The sequence below is a fragment of the Mus musculus genome, chromosome 18, assembly GCF_000001635.26.
Source record: "Mus musculus strain C57BL/6J chromosome 18, GRCm38.p6 C57BL/6J".
NCBI classification, from domain to species: domain Eukaryota; kingdom Metazoa; phylum Chordata; class Mammalia; order Rodentia; family Muridae; genus Mus; species Mus musculus.
In genome coordinates, this window is record NC_000084.6 from 67,447,087 (window position 1) to 67,461,733 (window position 14,647).

The window sequence follows — 14,647 nt, forward strand, 5'->3', positions numbered from 1 at the left end:
GTTACCTCCAAATGCCCTATTGGGGGCTGGAGTGTTTAATGCCCTCTGGAGACTGAGGATGTAGCAGTTGGAGTGGTTGTCTAGAATGTATAAGCCCTAGGTTTGATGCCCCAATACCACGAATAAACCAGGCATGGGCCAACACTCAGGAAACAGAGGCAGGAGGATAACATGTTCAAGGCTATCCTGGGCTATATACATTCTGTACAGCAAAGAAATGTTCAGGTGTCCCTCCGCAAGGGTATACATCACGCACAGGCATACCAACTAGCTGTAGCTGTCCAAATGAGGACTTGTGTCTCAGCGTTCACTGGTGACGCACAGGGACAACAGTCCCACAAAGGCCTTTTATGAGATTCAGTCTCACAAACTAGATCCCTGAGTCCAATGTCCACTGATTATAAAAGGGAAGAGATCAGATGAGTAAGGTAAGATGGGAAAATGGTCAAACATTGAACAGATGGTCTACAGCAGGGCAGTACCTGTACGGGTACAAACGATGAGGACTCCGATGCAGGGATGACAAATAAGCTTCAAAGTAAGTGTCACACACGGGTACCCTCAGCCATCCTTACACATGGCTTCAACGCTCATATCCGCCAACCACTGGTGAGAAACACTCAGAAAACAGTAACAACAAAACAACAACAAAACCAAACAAAAATTTACATGAGTTGGTGTTGTGGTGGATAATTGTAACCCCTACACTTGAGAGACGGGAGATAGGATCAGTAGTTCAAGGCCAGGCTCAGCAATGAGGAATGTTTGAGGTCAATTTAGGGTTTTTTGTTGTTGTTTCCTGTGTGGGGAGAAGTTGGCTGGGTTGGGTTGGGTTTTGGTCATTATTCATTGAATAGTAGGTAGGATATAAAGCCTATTTACTGACCGTTTACAACACATTAGGTACTGATGTAGAGATGGGCGTATAATCGAAGAGCCAGCATGATTAGAAGGACCAGGTGGGAGATACGGGAGGCTAGCATGGGCTACACAGTAAGACCTCAGAAATCCCCAAACAAAACATAAACAAACCAAAGCACAGAGGAGGGTGTGCATCCTTTAAGTTTGGTAAGGGTCCATGCATCCATCCCCTCCGGAAACTGAAAGGCTGCTGTACTATGTACTATTTATTAGTTTCTAAGTGAAGGGGCTGGACTAACCACCTCAAGGCCGCTGGACAGTAAGTGGTCAAGTCAGTGACCAAGGGACCAATCACATTCCTCAACCGCCATGCTATATGTACCTTTGGGTAAAACCTGTGCTGGGCTGGCAGACAGCAAGAAGCTGTGTCATGGTCCTGCTAACAGCATCACTTCAATAAAATGTACCAGATAGGTAGTGTGAGGCCCTACACCAGCAGCCAAAGCCTCCGGATGGGCGCTGTTACGCAACTAACTACATAGGTCCTACCCTGAACAATATATATTTTGACACCAGTGATATTTGCCGATTTGTATTCAGGATGCCAGCCACGGCCCCCTTGTTCAACACATGGGAAAGGGAGGTGCCACAGCCCTCTCTCTCCCCTCCAGCTCGCCGGTGCAGTCCACTAGTCTATCCTTTTCCAGTGCCACGAAAGCCAACGAGACCACGGCAGCGAGGAGAAAAGCCGAGGCGTGACCTTCCCGGGCTCCGGGAGCCACTGTCCGCAGCGAGGCCCTGAGGGCCCCGGGGTCAAGAGAAACACCGCCCACGGGGACCAGGAGACACAGGCCGTCACGCGTCCCGGGCCGGTGACCTTGACACCTGCGCCGGAGCCGGAAGCCCGGACGGAGGGAGCAGCAGCGACGCGGGGACTCACCGTACGGAGGCAGGGCCGCCGGTCCGGACCCAGGCAACCTCTGGGCACGAGCAGGGGAGGAAGGCCGCGACGGCAGCCGCCCCGGCTCCACAGCAGCAGGCAGCGGTGGGCCATGGTGGGCCCGGCCCGCTCTGGGGCGCGCGCAGGCACGGAGCCGAGGCGGGCGATCGGCGGCCCGCAGCTTTCGCGGCTTCCGCAGCTTATCGGTTCTTCGGAAACTGCGCGCCACCGGCGCAGGAGACCCGCGACAGAACGCGAACCCACGCTCCACGCGTGCTCGCCAGGCTCCGCCCCAGCGTGCGGACGTCGACGTGCCCTCTAGGCGGCCGGCCACGCCCTCGGGTCCGGAGAGGGGGAGGGACGCGTAACCGGGCTGGAGGCGGGAGCAAAAGGAAAGTGGGGCGGAGTGAAGGGCGTGGCCAGCCTATTAAAGAGCCGGAGGGGCGGGGTTGGGTGGGGCCAAAGGAGGAGTGGCGGGGTTAGGGCGGAGTTGGAAGACTGTGGAGGGGCGGGGCTAGAGATGGTAGCCAATGAGAACTTTGGAGGCGAGGTCAAGGCGGGGTAAAGCTGGTGGGGGCGGGCAGGAGGCGGGGCCGAAAGGGAATTGCGGCAGGTGAGGCGGGTCTGAAGGAGGGACCGAAGAAGGAAAGTAGGAGGGGCCAAATAAGCAGAGCCAGATTCGCGACCGGACCTTAAAGAGTTAACAGGAGGTTTAGCAAAAGCTCTATAGAAAAGAACCATTTTTCATTCAGGACTAGAGACCACTGTTTTGTTTTGTTTTGTTTTTTAAGATTTTTTTATTTATTATATATAAGTACACTGTAGCTGTCCTCAGACACCTCAGAAGAGGGCATCAAATCTTATTGTGAGCCACCATGTGGTTGGTGGGATTTGAACTCAGGACTTTCAGAAGAGCAGTCAGTGCTCTTAATCACTGAGCCATCTCTCCAGCCCGAGACCACTGATTTTGTTTGACATTTTAGCATTCACTCTGACTACTTACCAAGTAGTTAACTGACTGCTCACTGACAGGTATGAGGCAAGTTCTGCAAAGGCCAAAAACACAGCCACTTTTCTTATTTTCTCCTGGTGTTTCGGGGACAGGGTTATAGCTGTGGCTGTCCTCAAACGCTACTGTGAACGGAGGTTGGTTATGTTAAAGATTCTGCAGTGCCGATTGACTGGTCAGAACTAGCTGATCTGAGCCTGAAGAGTTGGGTTGTTGCAACACCAGAGCCAAATTGGCTCGGGCTATGTTTAGTCCCTTTAATAACCCCAAGCATTATTCATCCTTGCTGCTAACCCAGCATCACCATGACTGAACTAAACCTAGTTGATATTTATAGAAAACTTCCACATGACTTGCATGTGTGGATGCCTCAATTCAATTCCCAGCACCACAAACAGGGGCAGGGGATGGGGGAGGGGATTTCCTGTGCACAGTATTTTCAGGCTTATTTATCCAGACAACCATGGATCATAAGTAGTGAGAACTACAATATATACTTGCTAGCCACAATAGAACAAAACTAGAAATCGGGATCAGAGAAAGACCAAGAGTGGGACTGGGGCAATGACTCAGGGACAGGTTTCCATGTAGGATTTTTGTCTATCTCTCCTTTGGTTTATCCTCCCTTAAACTTTCCCTTCAGTACTATACCCTTTTGCCCCAGTCCCCGCTTCCACGATGCTCTATTGTCTGTACAACCACCTTCCCTCAAAGCCTTCCTTTGTCCAGTTTCATGGCTGCCTTTCTGGTTTCCTAGCCTTAACCCTTGTTTACTTCCAAAGTGTACACGTGTTTAACAGAGAAAACAGGGGCCACATACGAGGGAAAACATACAGTAATTGTTTTTCTGAGTCTGGATTACCTTCATTAATGTTTTCCAGTTCTACCCATGGTTTTTGTTTGTTAGCAACAGCATGCTTTTAACCAACCTGGGTGTCAAAAGGCAATCAAAAGTGAGGAATTATTTTTAATATAAACAAAAACAATAAAGCATTTCATCTCACAGAAAAATGTGTAGATGACGTGAGAGCTGTAATTACATCGATTTTTATTACACTTACTGGCTTATGCTAGGTCAGTGTTCTCAGCTTCGACTCTAAGAAACTGAAGGAAGGCTTGGAGATGTGGCTTGGTCGAACGTAGCCGTAGCTTACAGAAAGACTTAGGTCCCATCCCCCCAACGGCTCACAAACTGGACGTGACAGTACACACCAGTAATCTCAGCACTTAGGAGGGAAAAGCCAAAGGGTCTGGATTGCAGGTCATCCTCAGCTTTGTGAGGGGTTTCAGATACAGGACTCCCCGAGATATAGGAGATGCGGTCTCAAATAAGTAAAGGAGCAAAAGAACAACAGAAAGAAAAAACATAAAAGAAGATCCACAGGGGCTGGAGAGATGGCTCTGCAGTAAAGAGCACTGGTTGCTCCTCCAAAGTTCCTGAGTTCAATTCCCAGCAACCACATGGTGGCTCACAACCATCTGTAATGAGATCTGATGCCCTCTTCTGGTGTGTCTGAAGACAGCTACAGTGTACTTACATATAATAAATCTTAAAAAAAAAAAGAGAGAAAAGAAAAAAAGAAAGACAAAAAATTCACCAAAATGATGGTAAAAAGTAAGGTTTAAACAGTCAAATACGCCGGGCGTGGTGGCGCACGCCTTTAATCCCAGCACTCGGAAGGCAGAGGCAGGTGGATTTCTGAGTTTGAGGCCAGCCTGGTCCACAGAGTTCCAGAACAAGTCCCTAGGACTAAAGGAATTTAAATAGAAACAAGTTTTCAATGAATTGCAAGAGATTGAGGTGGAAATTAAAAACATTGAAACTTTTAAGATTTCCTTATTGTGTGTGTCAGTGTTTTGCTTGCATGTTTGTCTGTGCATCACTGTGTGCCAAAAGAGAGTGTTGGGTCCCTTGGAACTGGAGTCCCAGACACCTGTGAGCCACCAGGAGCCTGCAGGGAAACAAACTGGGGTCTCTGCAAGAGCAACAAGTGCTCTTAACCGCTGAGCCAACTCTGCAGCTGAAAGAAATTAAGAGCATTTGAAGAAAGAATCCAGGACCAGGTGGCTTTTGTGGTAAATTCTACCAAGTAATTTAAAAGGGCATTAACTTTAAGCCAGGAGTGGTGGCGCACGCTTTTAATCCTAGCACTTGTGCCGAAGAAGCAAATGAACTTCTGTGAGTTCGAAGCCAGCCTGGTCTAGAGAGAGTTCTAGGACAGCCAAGGCTACACAAAGAAATCCTGAGGGGGTAGGGGACTGGGAGGGTAGGGAGGCGGGCATTAACTTTAATCTTTGACAGAGCCTTTTAAGAAGAGAAGAGAAAGGGATTCTCTAACTCTATGAGAACAGTACTATGCTGGTACCAAAGCCAGATGGATCCCAGAATAAAAAGAATAATCTTAGTTAGCATATCTTTTTTTTTTTTTTTTTTTTTTTTTTGGTTTTCTTGGTTTTTCGAGACAGGGTGTCTGTGTATAGTCCTGGCTGTCCTGGAACTCACTCTCGGTAGATCAGGCTAGCCTCGAACTCAGATAGTTAACATATCTTACAGATAGATGTGCACAAGAAGCCTGAACAAGCCAGGCGTGGTGGCGCATGCCTTTAATCCCAGCACTCGGGAGGCAGAGGCAGGCAGATTTCTGAGTTCGAGGACAGCCTGGTCTACAAAGTGAGTTCCAGGACAGCCAGGGCTACACAGAGAAACCCTGTCTCAAAAAACCAAAAAAAAAAAAAAAAAAAGAAGAAGCCTGAACAAAATCCCAGAAAAGTGAACTTAACATCAGATGTTATGTTTAAGTATGTATGCACTGTTACTTATTTAAAATACACATCATGACCAAGTGAGAAATTTACTTAGAAATGAAAAGTTGGTGGGGGGAAAAAGTCAAATCAATAAAATGATGAAAAAAAAATATACAACCGTCTCGGTTGATAGAGACAACGTATTGGAAGCACATGTAGCCCCATTGCTACTCAAAACACTAGGACTAAAAGGGGCGTTCCACAGGCTGGAGAGATGGCTCAGTGGGTAAGAGCACCCGACTGCTCTTCCGAAGGTCCGAAGTTCAAATCCCAGCAACCACATGGTGGCTCACAACCACCCGTAATGAGATCTGATGCCAAGACAGCTACAGTGTACTTACATATAATAAATAAATTAAAAAAAAAAAGGGGGGGCGTTCCTGAATTTGATTTAAGAAACAATTGTAGAAAACCCCCAGTTACCACCAGGCTCAGAGGTGAAAGACTGAAAGTCCAAGGAGACATGACTTCATATTTAGCATAACAGATACGGTCAGTTCTCTCAAAGGCAAGTATGGGCAAGACGTGGAGAAACTGAACCTTCCAGGCATGAGTGTAATCAGATAGATGTGAACTGTTCTTCCAAAAAATGGACGTAGTCACTACGTGACAATATAGTGTCCGCAGTGCCCTCCCTAAGCATGTGTCTTAGTTTGGGTTTTGTGGCTGTGAAGAAACACGGTGTCTACCATAATTCTTTGTTGAGACAAGGTACCTCTGTGTAGTTCTGGCTCTCCTGGAACTCACTCTGTAGACCAAGCTGACCTCAAACTCAAGATCTGTCTGCCTCGGAAGCCCAAGTGCTGGGATTAAAGCTGTGTGCCACCACTACCCGGTCAACTGCAAGTCTTACAAAGGCAAACATTCCCATGGGGCTGGCTTACAGGTTCAGAGGTTCAGTCCATTATCATCATGGTGGGAAGCATGGCAGCATCCAGGCAGACGTGGTACTGGAGAAGGAGCTGAGAGCTCTACATCTTGATCCGCAGGCAGCAGAAGTGACCTATAAGACCTCAGAACCCACCTCCACAATGACATACTTCCTCTAACAAGGCCACAGCTCCTAATACTGCCATTCCCTATGGCCAAGCATTCAAAAACATGAAACTGTGGGAGTCATTTCTATTCGAACCACAACACGCCTTTTATGAGTTTATGTTGAATGTCAGCTGGACAGGGTCTAGAATCACCTGGGAGATACACCTCTGGGCACATCTGTGAGGGATCCATTCTAGAGTGGTGTAATTGAGAAGAGGGACACCCCCCCCCCCAGTGTAGGTGGCTCCATCCCATGGGTTGAGGTCTTGCACTGTGTGAAAAAGAAGACAGTGGGCTTAGAGACTAGAGACCACTCCCCGGCTAAGAGCTCCTCTTGCTTCTACAGAAAATCTGAGTTCCAAACACCCATGCAGTGGCTTAGAAGAGCAGTTCTTAATCTGTGGGTCACAACCCCTTTGGGAGAGGGGCAACAAGTGACGCTTTCACAAGGGTCACCTAAGACCGTCGAAAAACAGATTTATAACAGTAGCAGAATTATAGTTAAAACAGAGCAATGAAAATAATTTTATGGTTGGGGGGGGGGTTCACCACAACATATGAAAGAATCACAGTATTAGAAAAATTGAGAACCCCTGGCTTAGAACCTTCTGTGACTTCACCTCCAGTGAATCTGCGCCATCTTCTGGCCTCCTTGGGCACTGCAGGCACATGGCGTACAGTTATACACAGGGGCAAAACACTCAGGCATGGTGGTGCACACCTTCAACCCTAGAACTTTTAGACAAAGGCAGGTGGATCTCTGTGAGTTCAAGGCCAAGCTGGTCAACAGCGTGAGTTCCAGGGCTATACAGAGAAATCCTGTTTCGAACCCCCCCCCCAAAAAAAAAGAAAGAAAGAAAGAAAGAGAGAGAGAGAGAGAGAGAGAGAGAGAGAGAGAAAGAAAGGAAGGAAGAAAGGAAGGAAGAAAGAGAGAAAGAAAGAGAGAAAGAAAGATCTAAAATAGGTGGTGATCAGAATCGTGACATCGGGTAATTAATCTCACATTGGGTGAAATGGTTAAGACGGTAAGTTTCACTTTGTTAGTGTTTACCACAATGCAATGGGGGTATCAGTTAAAAAGGATAAAAAGAGGTTGGCTTGGTGGTTAAGAGCACTTACTATTCTCGCAGAGGACCTACCTTTGGCCTGATGTCGACGATGGGGGCGGGGGTGGGGGGTAGCAGTGGTAAACGCCTTTAAACCAAGCATTCAGAAGGTAGAAGCAGATGGATCTCTGTTGTTTCAGGACAGCCTGGTCTATCTAGTAAGTTCCGGGGTAGCCAGGGCTACATAGAGAGCGTCTATCTCAAGATAGTGATAATAATTTTAAAAGGTTAGGATAATTGTGTGAAAAGAAAGAAAGTAGGGGGTGGGTGGAGGATGGAGCATTCAAGGCCAGTCTGGGCTACAGAGTGAGTCTGGTCTCAAAACCAAGCAAGGGCTGGTGATAGGAGTCAGCCTGTGAGAGTGCTTGCCGTGCAAGCCCGGAGACCTACATGTAATCCCAAGGATCCACCTAAAGGTGAGCAGTGCCAGGGAAATGTTAGTGGTCCCCCTCCAAAAAACAGACAGGAGCCCATCTGATGCAACTCACAGCGGGGTCTTTATCCTATTCGAGCTAGCTTGGGCCCCTCCAACACAGGGGCATGACACAGTCGTGGTGGGGGAGCCCTAAATATCTACCAGGGCAAGGCTTTATAGAAAGCAGCAACCGGGGAATAAATGTGTAAGCATCTAATTGTAAAGCTCCCGTGGCCTTTAACATATTTGGCTGGTGCTGGGAGTCATATCATAAACTTAACTTCTGCTCCCCTCTGCATTGGTGGTCGTTAGGCAGGGGGTGGGCTTGTAACCTGGGGGTGCAGGCTTGTTGGGGGAATAACCTGGAGATGCTGGTCTTATTGGGGATCAACCTAGAGACTGGAGTTAAGCTTGGGTTTTGTTGGCCGGGGGGAGGGGAGGCAACTTGGTAACTAATGACAGGTATCAGCCTGTGAGTTTATCTCAGTCCAAACTTAGGTCAGGTTCTCTAAAGTGGCGTCTGAACTTAAAAGGTTTGGCTTCTCAGGTGGAGGAGACAACCTACTCTGAAAGTTGTCATAGGAGATGCGCGTGTGTGCGAGCACGCATGCGCGCGCGCGTGTGCACACACACACACACACACACACACACACACACAGGTATACACACTCCACATCATAAGGGGGGGCACTTTTCCTCCCTGAATTAGCAAAGGCCCAAAGGGAAGAAACACAAGCAAGCTAAAGAGGCTCATGGATGGTGCCGGGTGCTGCTGTCCATCAGAGTCAGGTAGTACAAAGGACGTAACTAGAGCTAGGCATGGCTGTGCACATTTATCATCCCAGAAATGGATGGTAAATTCAAGGACAGCCTGAGCTACATCGTGAGCCCTTATCGTAAATTCCAAATAGGCAGAGCTGGGCCTAGCAGCTCACATCTATAACCCCAGAGTTTGAGAATCAGAGGGTCTCTGCAAGTATGAGTTAGCCTGGCCTACAGAATAAGGTCAGGGCCACCCTGAGCTAACTCATAAAAAAAGCAAGAAAAAAAAAAAAACCAAACCTCGTAATTTTTCAGTTTTCAGCCGGGCGTGGTGGCACATGCCTTTAATCCCAGCACTCGGGAGGCAGAGGCAGGCGGATTTCTGAGTTCGAGGCCAGCCTGGTCTACAGCGTGAGTTCCAGGACAGCCAGGGCTACACAGAGAAACCCTGTCTTGAAAAAAACAAAAGACAAAAAAACAAACAAAAAATTTCAGTTTTCTTCTTCCCTGAACAGACAACTTTTCCATGCTTGAATCTATGTTTCATATGTGTTTGCAAGCAAATACATATTTATGATTTATTTCCCTTGACGTTCTACTTTAAACACATGGATTTTTGCTTTATATGCATTTTTGTATGTTAGTGACATTGAGTACTTTCTTTGCCCCCACCCCTGCCCTGGGGATTGAAGCAGTGCCTACACAGCTGGATAGGTAAGCCACAGCCCAGCCCTCTCAGATTTTAGCCTACTCCATTATTTTCTGCAACGGTTTCTAAGTTTCCCAAGCAATGTTGAAGGTCTCTCTTTATGGCTCTCCATCCACCTTGCTCCCTGAGACTGGGTTGCTTGCCGAACTTGGAGCTCACTATTTAAGCTGCTCTGACTAGCCAGCAGACCATGAGGAGTCTTTAGTCTCTTTCCGTACTTCCCAGCCCTGGGTTAAAGGCATTTGCCAGCACACCCTGCTTTTTACATAGGTGCTAGGGATCTGCTCTCAGGTCCGCATGAGCGTGGAACAAGCAATTCACCCACTAGGAGCAGGTAAACAACTTCCCGCGTATTTCCAGTTCAGATGATAAAATGAACATGTACATTGCGCATATGCAAGCTAGTGACCATCTGCAGCATGGAAAGGGGTTCACTATCCAGGCCAGACTGCCTGAAAACTCACTGTATAGTCCAAGCTTGCTTCTGCTGTCTGAGTGATGGGCTTACTGGACATACATATATATGTACATATACATATACACGTTTATACTGAATGTATAAATGTATATATGTATACGTACATATATACACATATATAGTACACACACATATATATGTGTATATAATATATATATGTGTGTATATATATAAATATATATATATATACTTTCTGCTTAGCTAGATTTTTTTCATTTCTTCTGTATTTATTTATTTTGTTTTTCAAGACAGGGTTTCTCTGTGTAGCCCTGGCTGTCTTGGACCTAGCTGTGTAGACCAAGCTAGCCTCGAACTCAAAGAGCTCCGCCTGCCTCTTGGGATCGGAGGCATACGATGCCACTTCCACACTTGGCTCATTTTACTATTTTTTTTTTCAAATCTGAGACAGTCTTACTAAATTGTCCAGTGTAACCTTGAATTTACTGTGTTAGCTCAAGTGGGCCCTGAACTTGTGATCATCTTGCCTCAGTCTGACAGGTAGCTGGGACAGAACTTTGGGGTTGCCCGAACGAGCAGTGCTGCATTTGTCCACTAGATGGCAGGAGAGATCTACAACTAAGACAAACCAGCAGGATTTAAAAAACAAAACAAAACAAAAACAAACAAACAAACCATAAAGCTGGCAGAGACTGACAGAGCTCTGAGTTTGAGGCTAGCATAGTCTACAGAGCAAGTTACTGGACGACCAGGACTACACAGAGAAACCCTGCCTCAAGAAATCAAACCAAACCAAAAAACGTTAATATAGGTTTACAAGATTGGTTTGGGCTTCTTTTGAAATCATCATTAAATGATTTTACTATTGCCCATAGTTTATCTTTTGAGATCCTAGAATTTCCCCACAAGACTAAGCTGTGTGCAAGATCTGCCCCCAGATAACGTGTCTCAGGTAAAATACTCTAAAAATGTCCACTTAATGATCTTCTACATGACAATGAAAAAAAAATCAGGAATTAGAGCAGTAAGTAGCCCTGAGGTCTAGCAACACAAGCTGTGTGAACGACGCCAGCGCAGCATTTAGAATTCCTTGGCCAGCACTTTCTTCAGAGCGAGTCAGTATTTTCCTTGAACTGTTTTCTCAATAGCACAGTAAAATAAACTGGTCCCTAGACTCGGAGCTGGAGCACAGCTCAGAGACAGAGTGATTTCCAGAGATGTCCAAGTGCCCGAGTTCAATCCTTGGCTAAGCAAAGCAACCTGATACGTCGTTCTGCAAGAGACTGGGTGACTCCTGGGCACATCAGACTCCTTGGTGAGAGCCACCTCGAAGTACGCTACTGCAATGCCGGAGGCGTGGCAGAGAAAGGTTTGCAAGGAAACAGCTTCCCAGGTTCCTTGAAAAGCTCTGCGATCTAAACCACATAGAATTAAATGTGTGCACAACAGAAATAGGGAGGAAAACTTAAGGTGTGTGTTGGCGAGATTCTGAGTAGGGCTTGCGAAAAAAAAACATCACACAAGGGAAAGATCACACCTAGGAAGCAGGGCGGTGGTAGCCTGCACCTTTGATCCCAGCACTCGGGAGGCAGAGGCAGGCAGATCTCTGAAATTGAGACCAGCCTGGTCTACAGAGAGTCTCAGGGTAGCTAAGGCAACACATAGAAAACTGTGTCTTTTAAAAAACCCCAATAATAATAACAATAACGTAAGCAGCAGCAACAACAATAATAATAATATGCTTGGATACCTTTGCAAAATAAGGCTCAAGATAGATATGATTATGTCTGGATTACAGTCATTTCTTTTAGATTTATTTATTTATTGCCTTATGCATTTTGAGTGTTTTGCCCAAATGTGTGTGTGAACACCACATGCATGCAGGGCCTGTGGAGGTTAGAAGAGGGCATTAGATGCCCCTGGAGCTGGAGTTACAGATGGTTGCTAGCTACCATCGGGGTGCTGGAACCAAACCCAGGTCTCTGCAAGAACAGCTAGTGCTCTTAACCACTGTGCCTTCTCTCTAGCTTCTCCAGTAGTTTCTTTTCCAGTGCTGGCATTTAAACCTAAAGCACTAGGACCTAGGCAAGTTATACCCCTGGGCTACATCCCAGCCCCTCCCAGTGTGTTCTGTCAGTAAGAGCTCATTCAGTAAGCCTCGATAGGGCAAGGAGCTCTGCGGTGCTGGGGTGCTGTTTGCTCTGACAACACAACAGACAGTACTTCTCTATAAACAAAGCCTTTACTGCTGTTGTATTAGTGAATTGGCTAAACACCCGAAGCCTGTGTCTTCTTGTAGTTCTGGGTAATGAATGAAACAAGCATCCATGGGAAACAGGCAGGGAGCAACTCCAAATGCTTTCTTGAAATTCCTCCCCTGCTGGGGAATTGGTTTTTCTTTCTAAGTTAAAAACAAAACAAAACAAACAAAAACAACTACTTGGGTATAGTAACTCTCAAATACAGGCACCTAGTTTTAGGAACAGAGTCTTTTATTGAAGAAGGAGGAGGAGGAAGAAGAGGAGGAAGAAGAAGAGGAGGAGGAAGAGGGAAGAAAAGAAGGAGATATTTGAGTTATACCTGATGGCTCAAGCCTTTAATTCTGACACTTGGGAGGTAGAGGCAGGAAGATCAAGACCAGCCTGATCATACTCATCTATCTATCTATCTATCTATCTATCTATCTATCTATCTATCTATCCAACCATCCATCTATATACCTATCTATCCATCCAACCATCTATCTATCTATCTTCTATCTATCTATCTATCTATCTATCTATCTATCTATCTATCTATCTTAATTTAGCCCAGGTTTCACTGAAACTCTGCTAAGAAAGAGAGAGAACTAAAAGGTGCGCCACCATGCCTGGCCTGAAAATAGATGTTTAAAGAATGGGAGAATATATCTCAGTGGTAGAGAGTATACTTAATAGCCTGGGTTTAATCTCCAATAGAGACACAGATACACACAGAGACACAGAGACACACAGACACACAGACACAGATACACACACAGACACAGACACACACACACACACACACACACAGACACACACACAGACACACACACAGACACACACACACACACACACACACACACACACACACACACACACACACACGCTGTGATAATGAAGGCCTATAATTCCAGCACTGGGAAGCTGAGGCAGGAGGATCAGGAGTGTGCGCCCAGCCTGGGCCACAAAGTACGAACCTGTCTGAAACAGCATGGGAGAAGGATTGCTGCTGGACAGGCCTATAGGTTTCTCCCAGGGGACCAGGAGAGTTGAACAGGGCTGGAAGCACTACACTAGCTGACTGCTGGGCGTTATCCTGGATGGTGTGCCTGCCACCCAGGGCCAGGCCACTCTTGGCCTTATCACTCCCTGGGAATAATTCTTGAGTCACTGAGCAAGCAATTGGCAAACACTGCCTATTTGCCAGAGACTGGGTTAGGTCCTGTGTGCACAGCAAACGGGGTTCAGATCCTGTCTTGCATTTTAATGACTCAGAACAATCATTTTTTTTAAATGGGTAATTTCTGAATCTTGCTCCAGAAATGCCACTCAAGAGGCCTTTGAGCGGGCCTGAAAACCAGCCCAACTCAGTGAGAGTCTGGAAGGAGAGATGGGCCAGACCATCAAGTCTAGCAGTCAAGGAGTTAGTTGAATAAGGCCAGAGGTGCGGGAGGACTTCACAACATTGGGAGGGGCCCCGTAGGGCAGCCCTGAGATCTGTGGCGCATGCCTGCCAAAGAGGCACGAGAGACAGTCCCTGAAGGACAAGTCACAGCTGTCAGGGCGTGGAGTAGCACCATTTATTCAGGCAGGCTGATAGGCAGAGACCAAGTCTGGAGGAGGAAGTGGGTGGGGCCGAGGACAGCAATGACAGCTGTCTGGTCACCCTGTGGAAGCTAGTCTTATGGTTTCATTCCAGACTCCCCCGCCCTTGGGGTAGCTGCTGCCAGCCAGCTTCTTTCTTGGATAAAGGCCGAATTACTTCGAGAAAAGTAACTCATAAAGGGGTGGGGGTGGGGGCAACCTTAGCCCAAGACTCGCTGCCTCCTGTAGGATGGAGATGGAGTGGGTTAGCACCCTGTGCAAGAGGTAGATTTCAAAAGATTATGACTAGAGCCAGGAGTGGTGGCGCATGCCTTTAATCCCAGGACTCGGGAGGCAGAGGCAGGCGGATTTCTGAGTTCGAGGCCAGCCTGGTCTACAAAGTGAGTTCCAGGACAGCAAGGGCTACACAGAGAAACCGTCTTGAAAAACCAAAAAAAGACCGTGGAAAGACTGTGGCTGATAGGCTTTAAGGAATAAGTCAGACCAAAGGTCTCTAGTTTGGGGACCCTGAGTACTGTGCATGGAGCCTGCTGCGGGGCTATGGGCACCCAGGCTGCTGGTGTCAGCCAAAGCTTGATGGAAATGTGACATGAAGGTCGTCCCAGGCAGGGTTTCTGTGTGGCTGCGATGGAACACCAGGCCCGAAAGCAACTTGGGGAGGAAAGGGTTTATATGGCTTACACTTACTATTCATCATTGAAGGAAATCAGTTCAGGAACTC

General features: G+C 47.1%; 1 protein-coding gene across 2 annotated transcripts in view; it reads right to left on the minus strand.

The window, feature by feature from the left end:
* Nucleotides 1–2,106, minus strand: part of Afg3l2 (AFG3-like AAA ATPase 2) — a 44,429-nt gene extending 42,323 nt beyond the window's left edge. The window contains exon 1 of one of the 2 annotated variants that reach the window (NM_027130.2): nt 1,802–2,106. In NM_027130.2, the coding sequence (NP_081406.1) occupies nt 1,802–1,915 (114 nt within the window). In that variant the 5' untranslated portion in view covers nt 1,916–2,106. The other variant, XM_011246998.2, reaches the window with a different exon arrangement.
* Between the last annotated feature and the right edge of the window lie 12,541 nt (nt 2,107–14,647).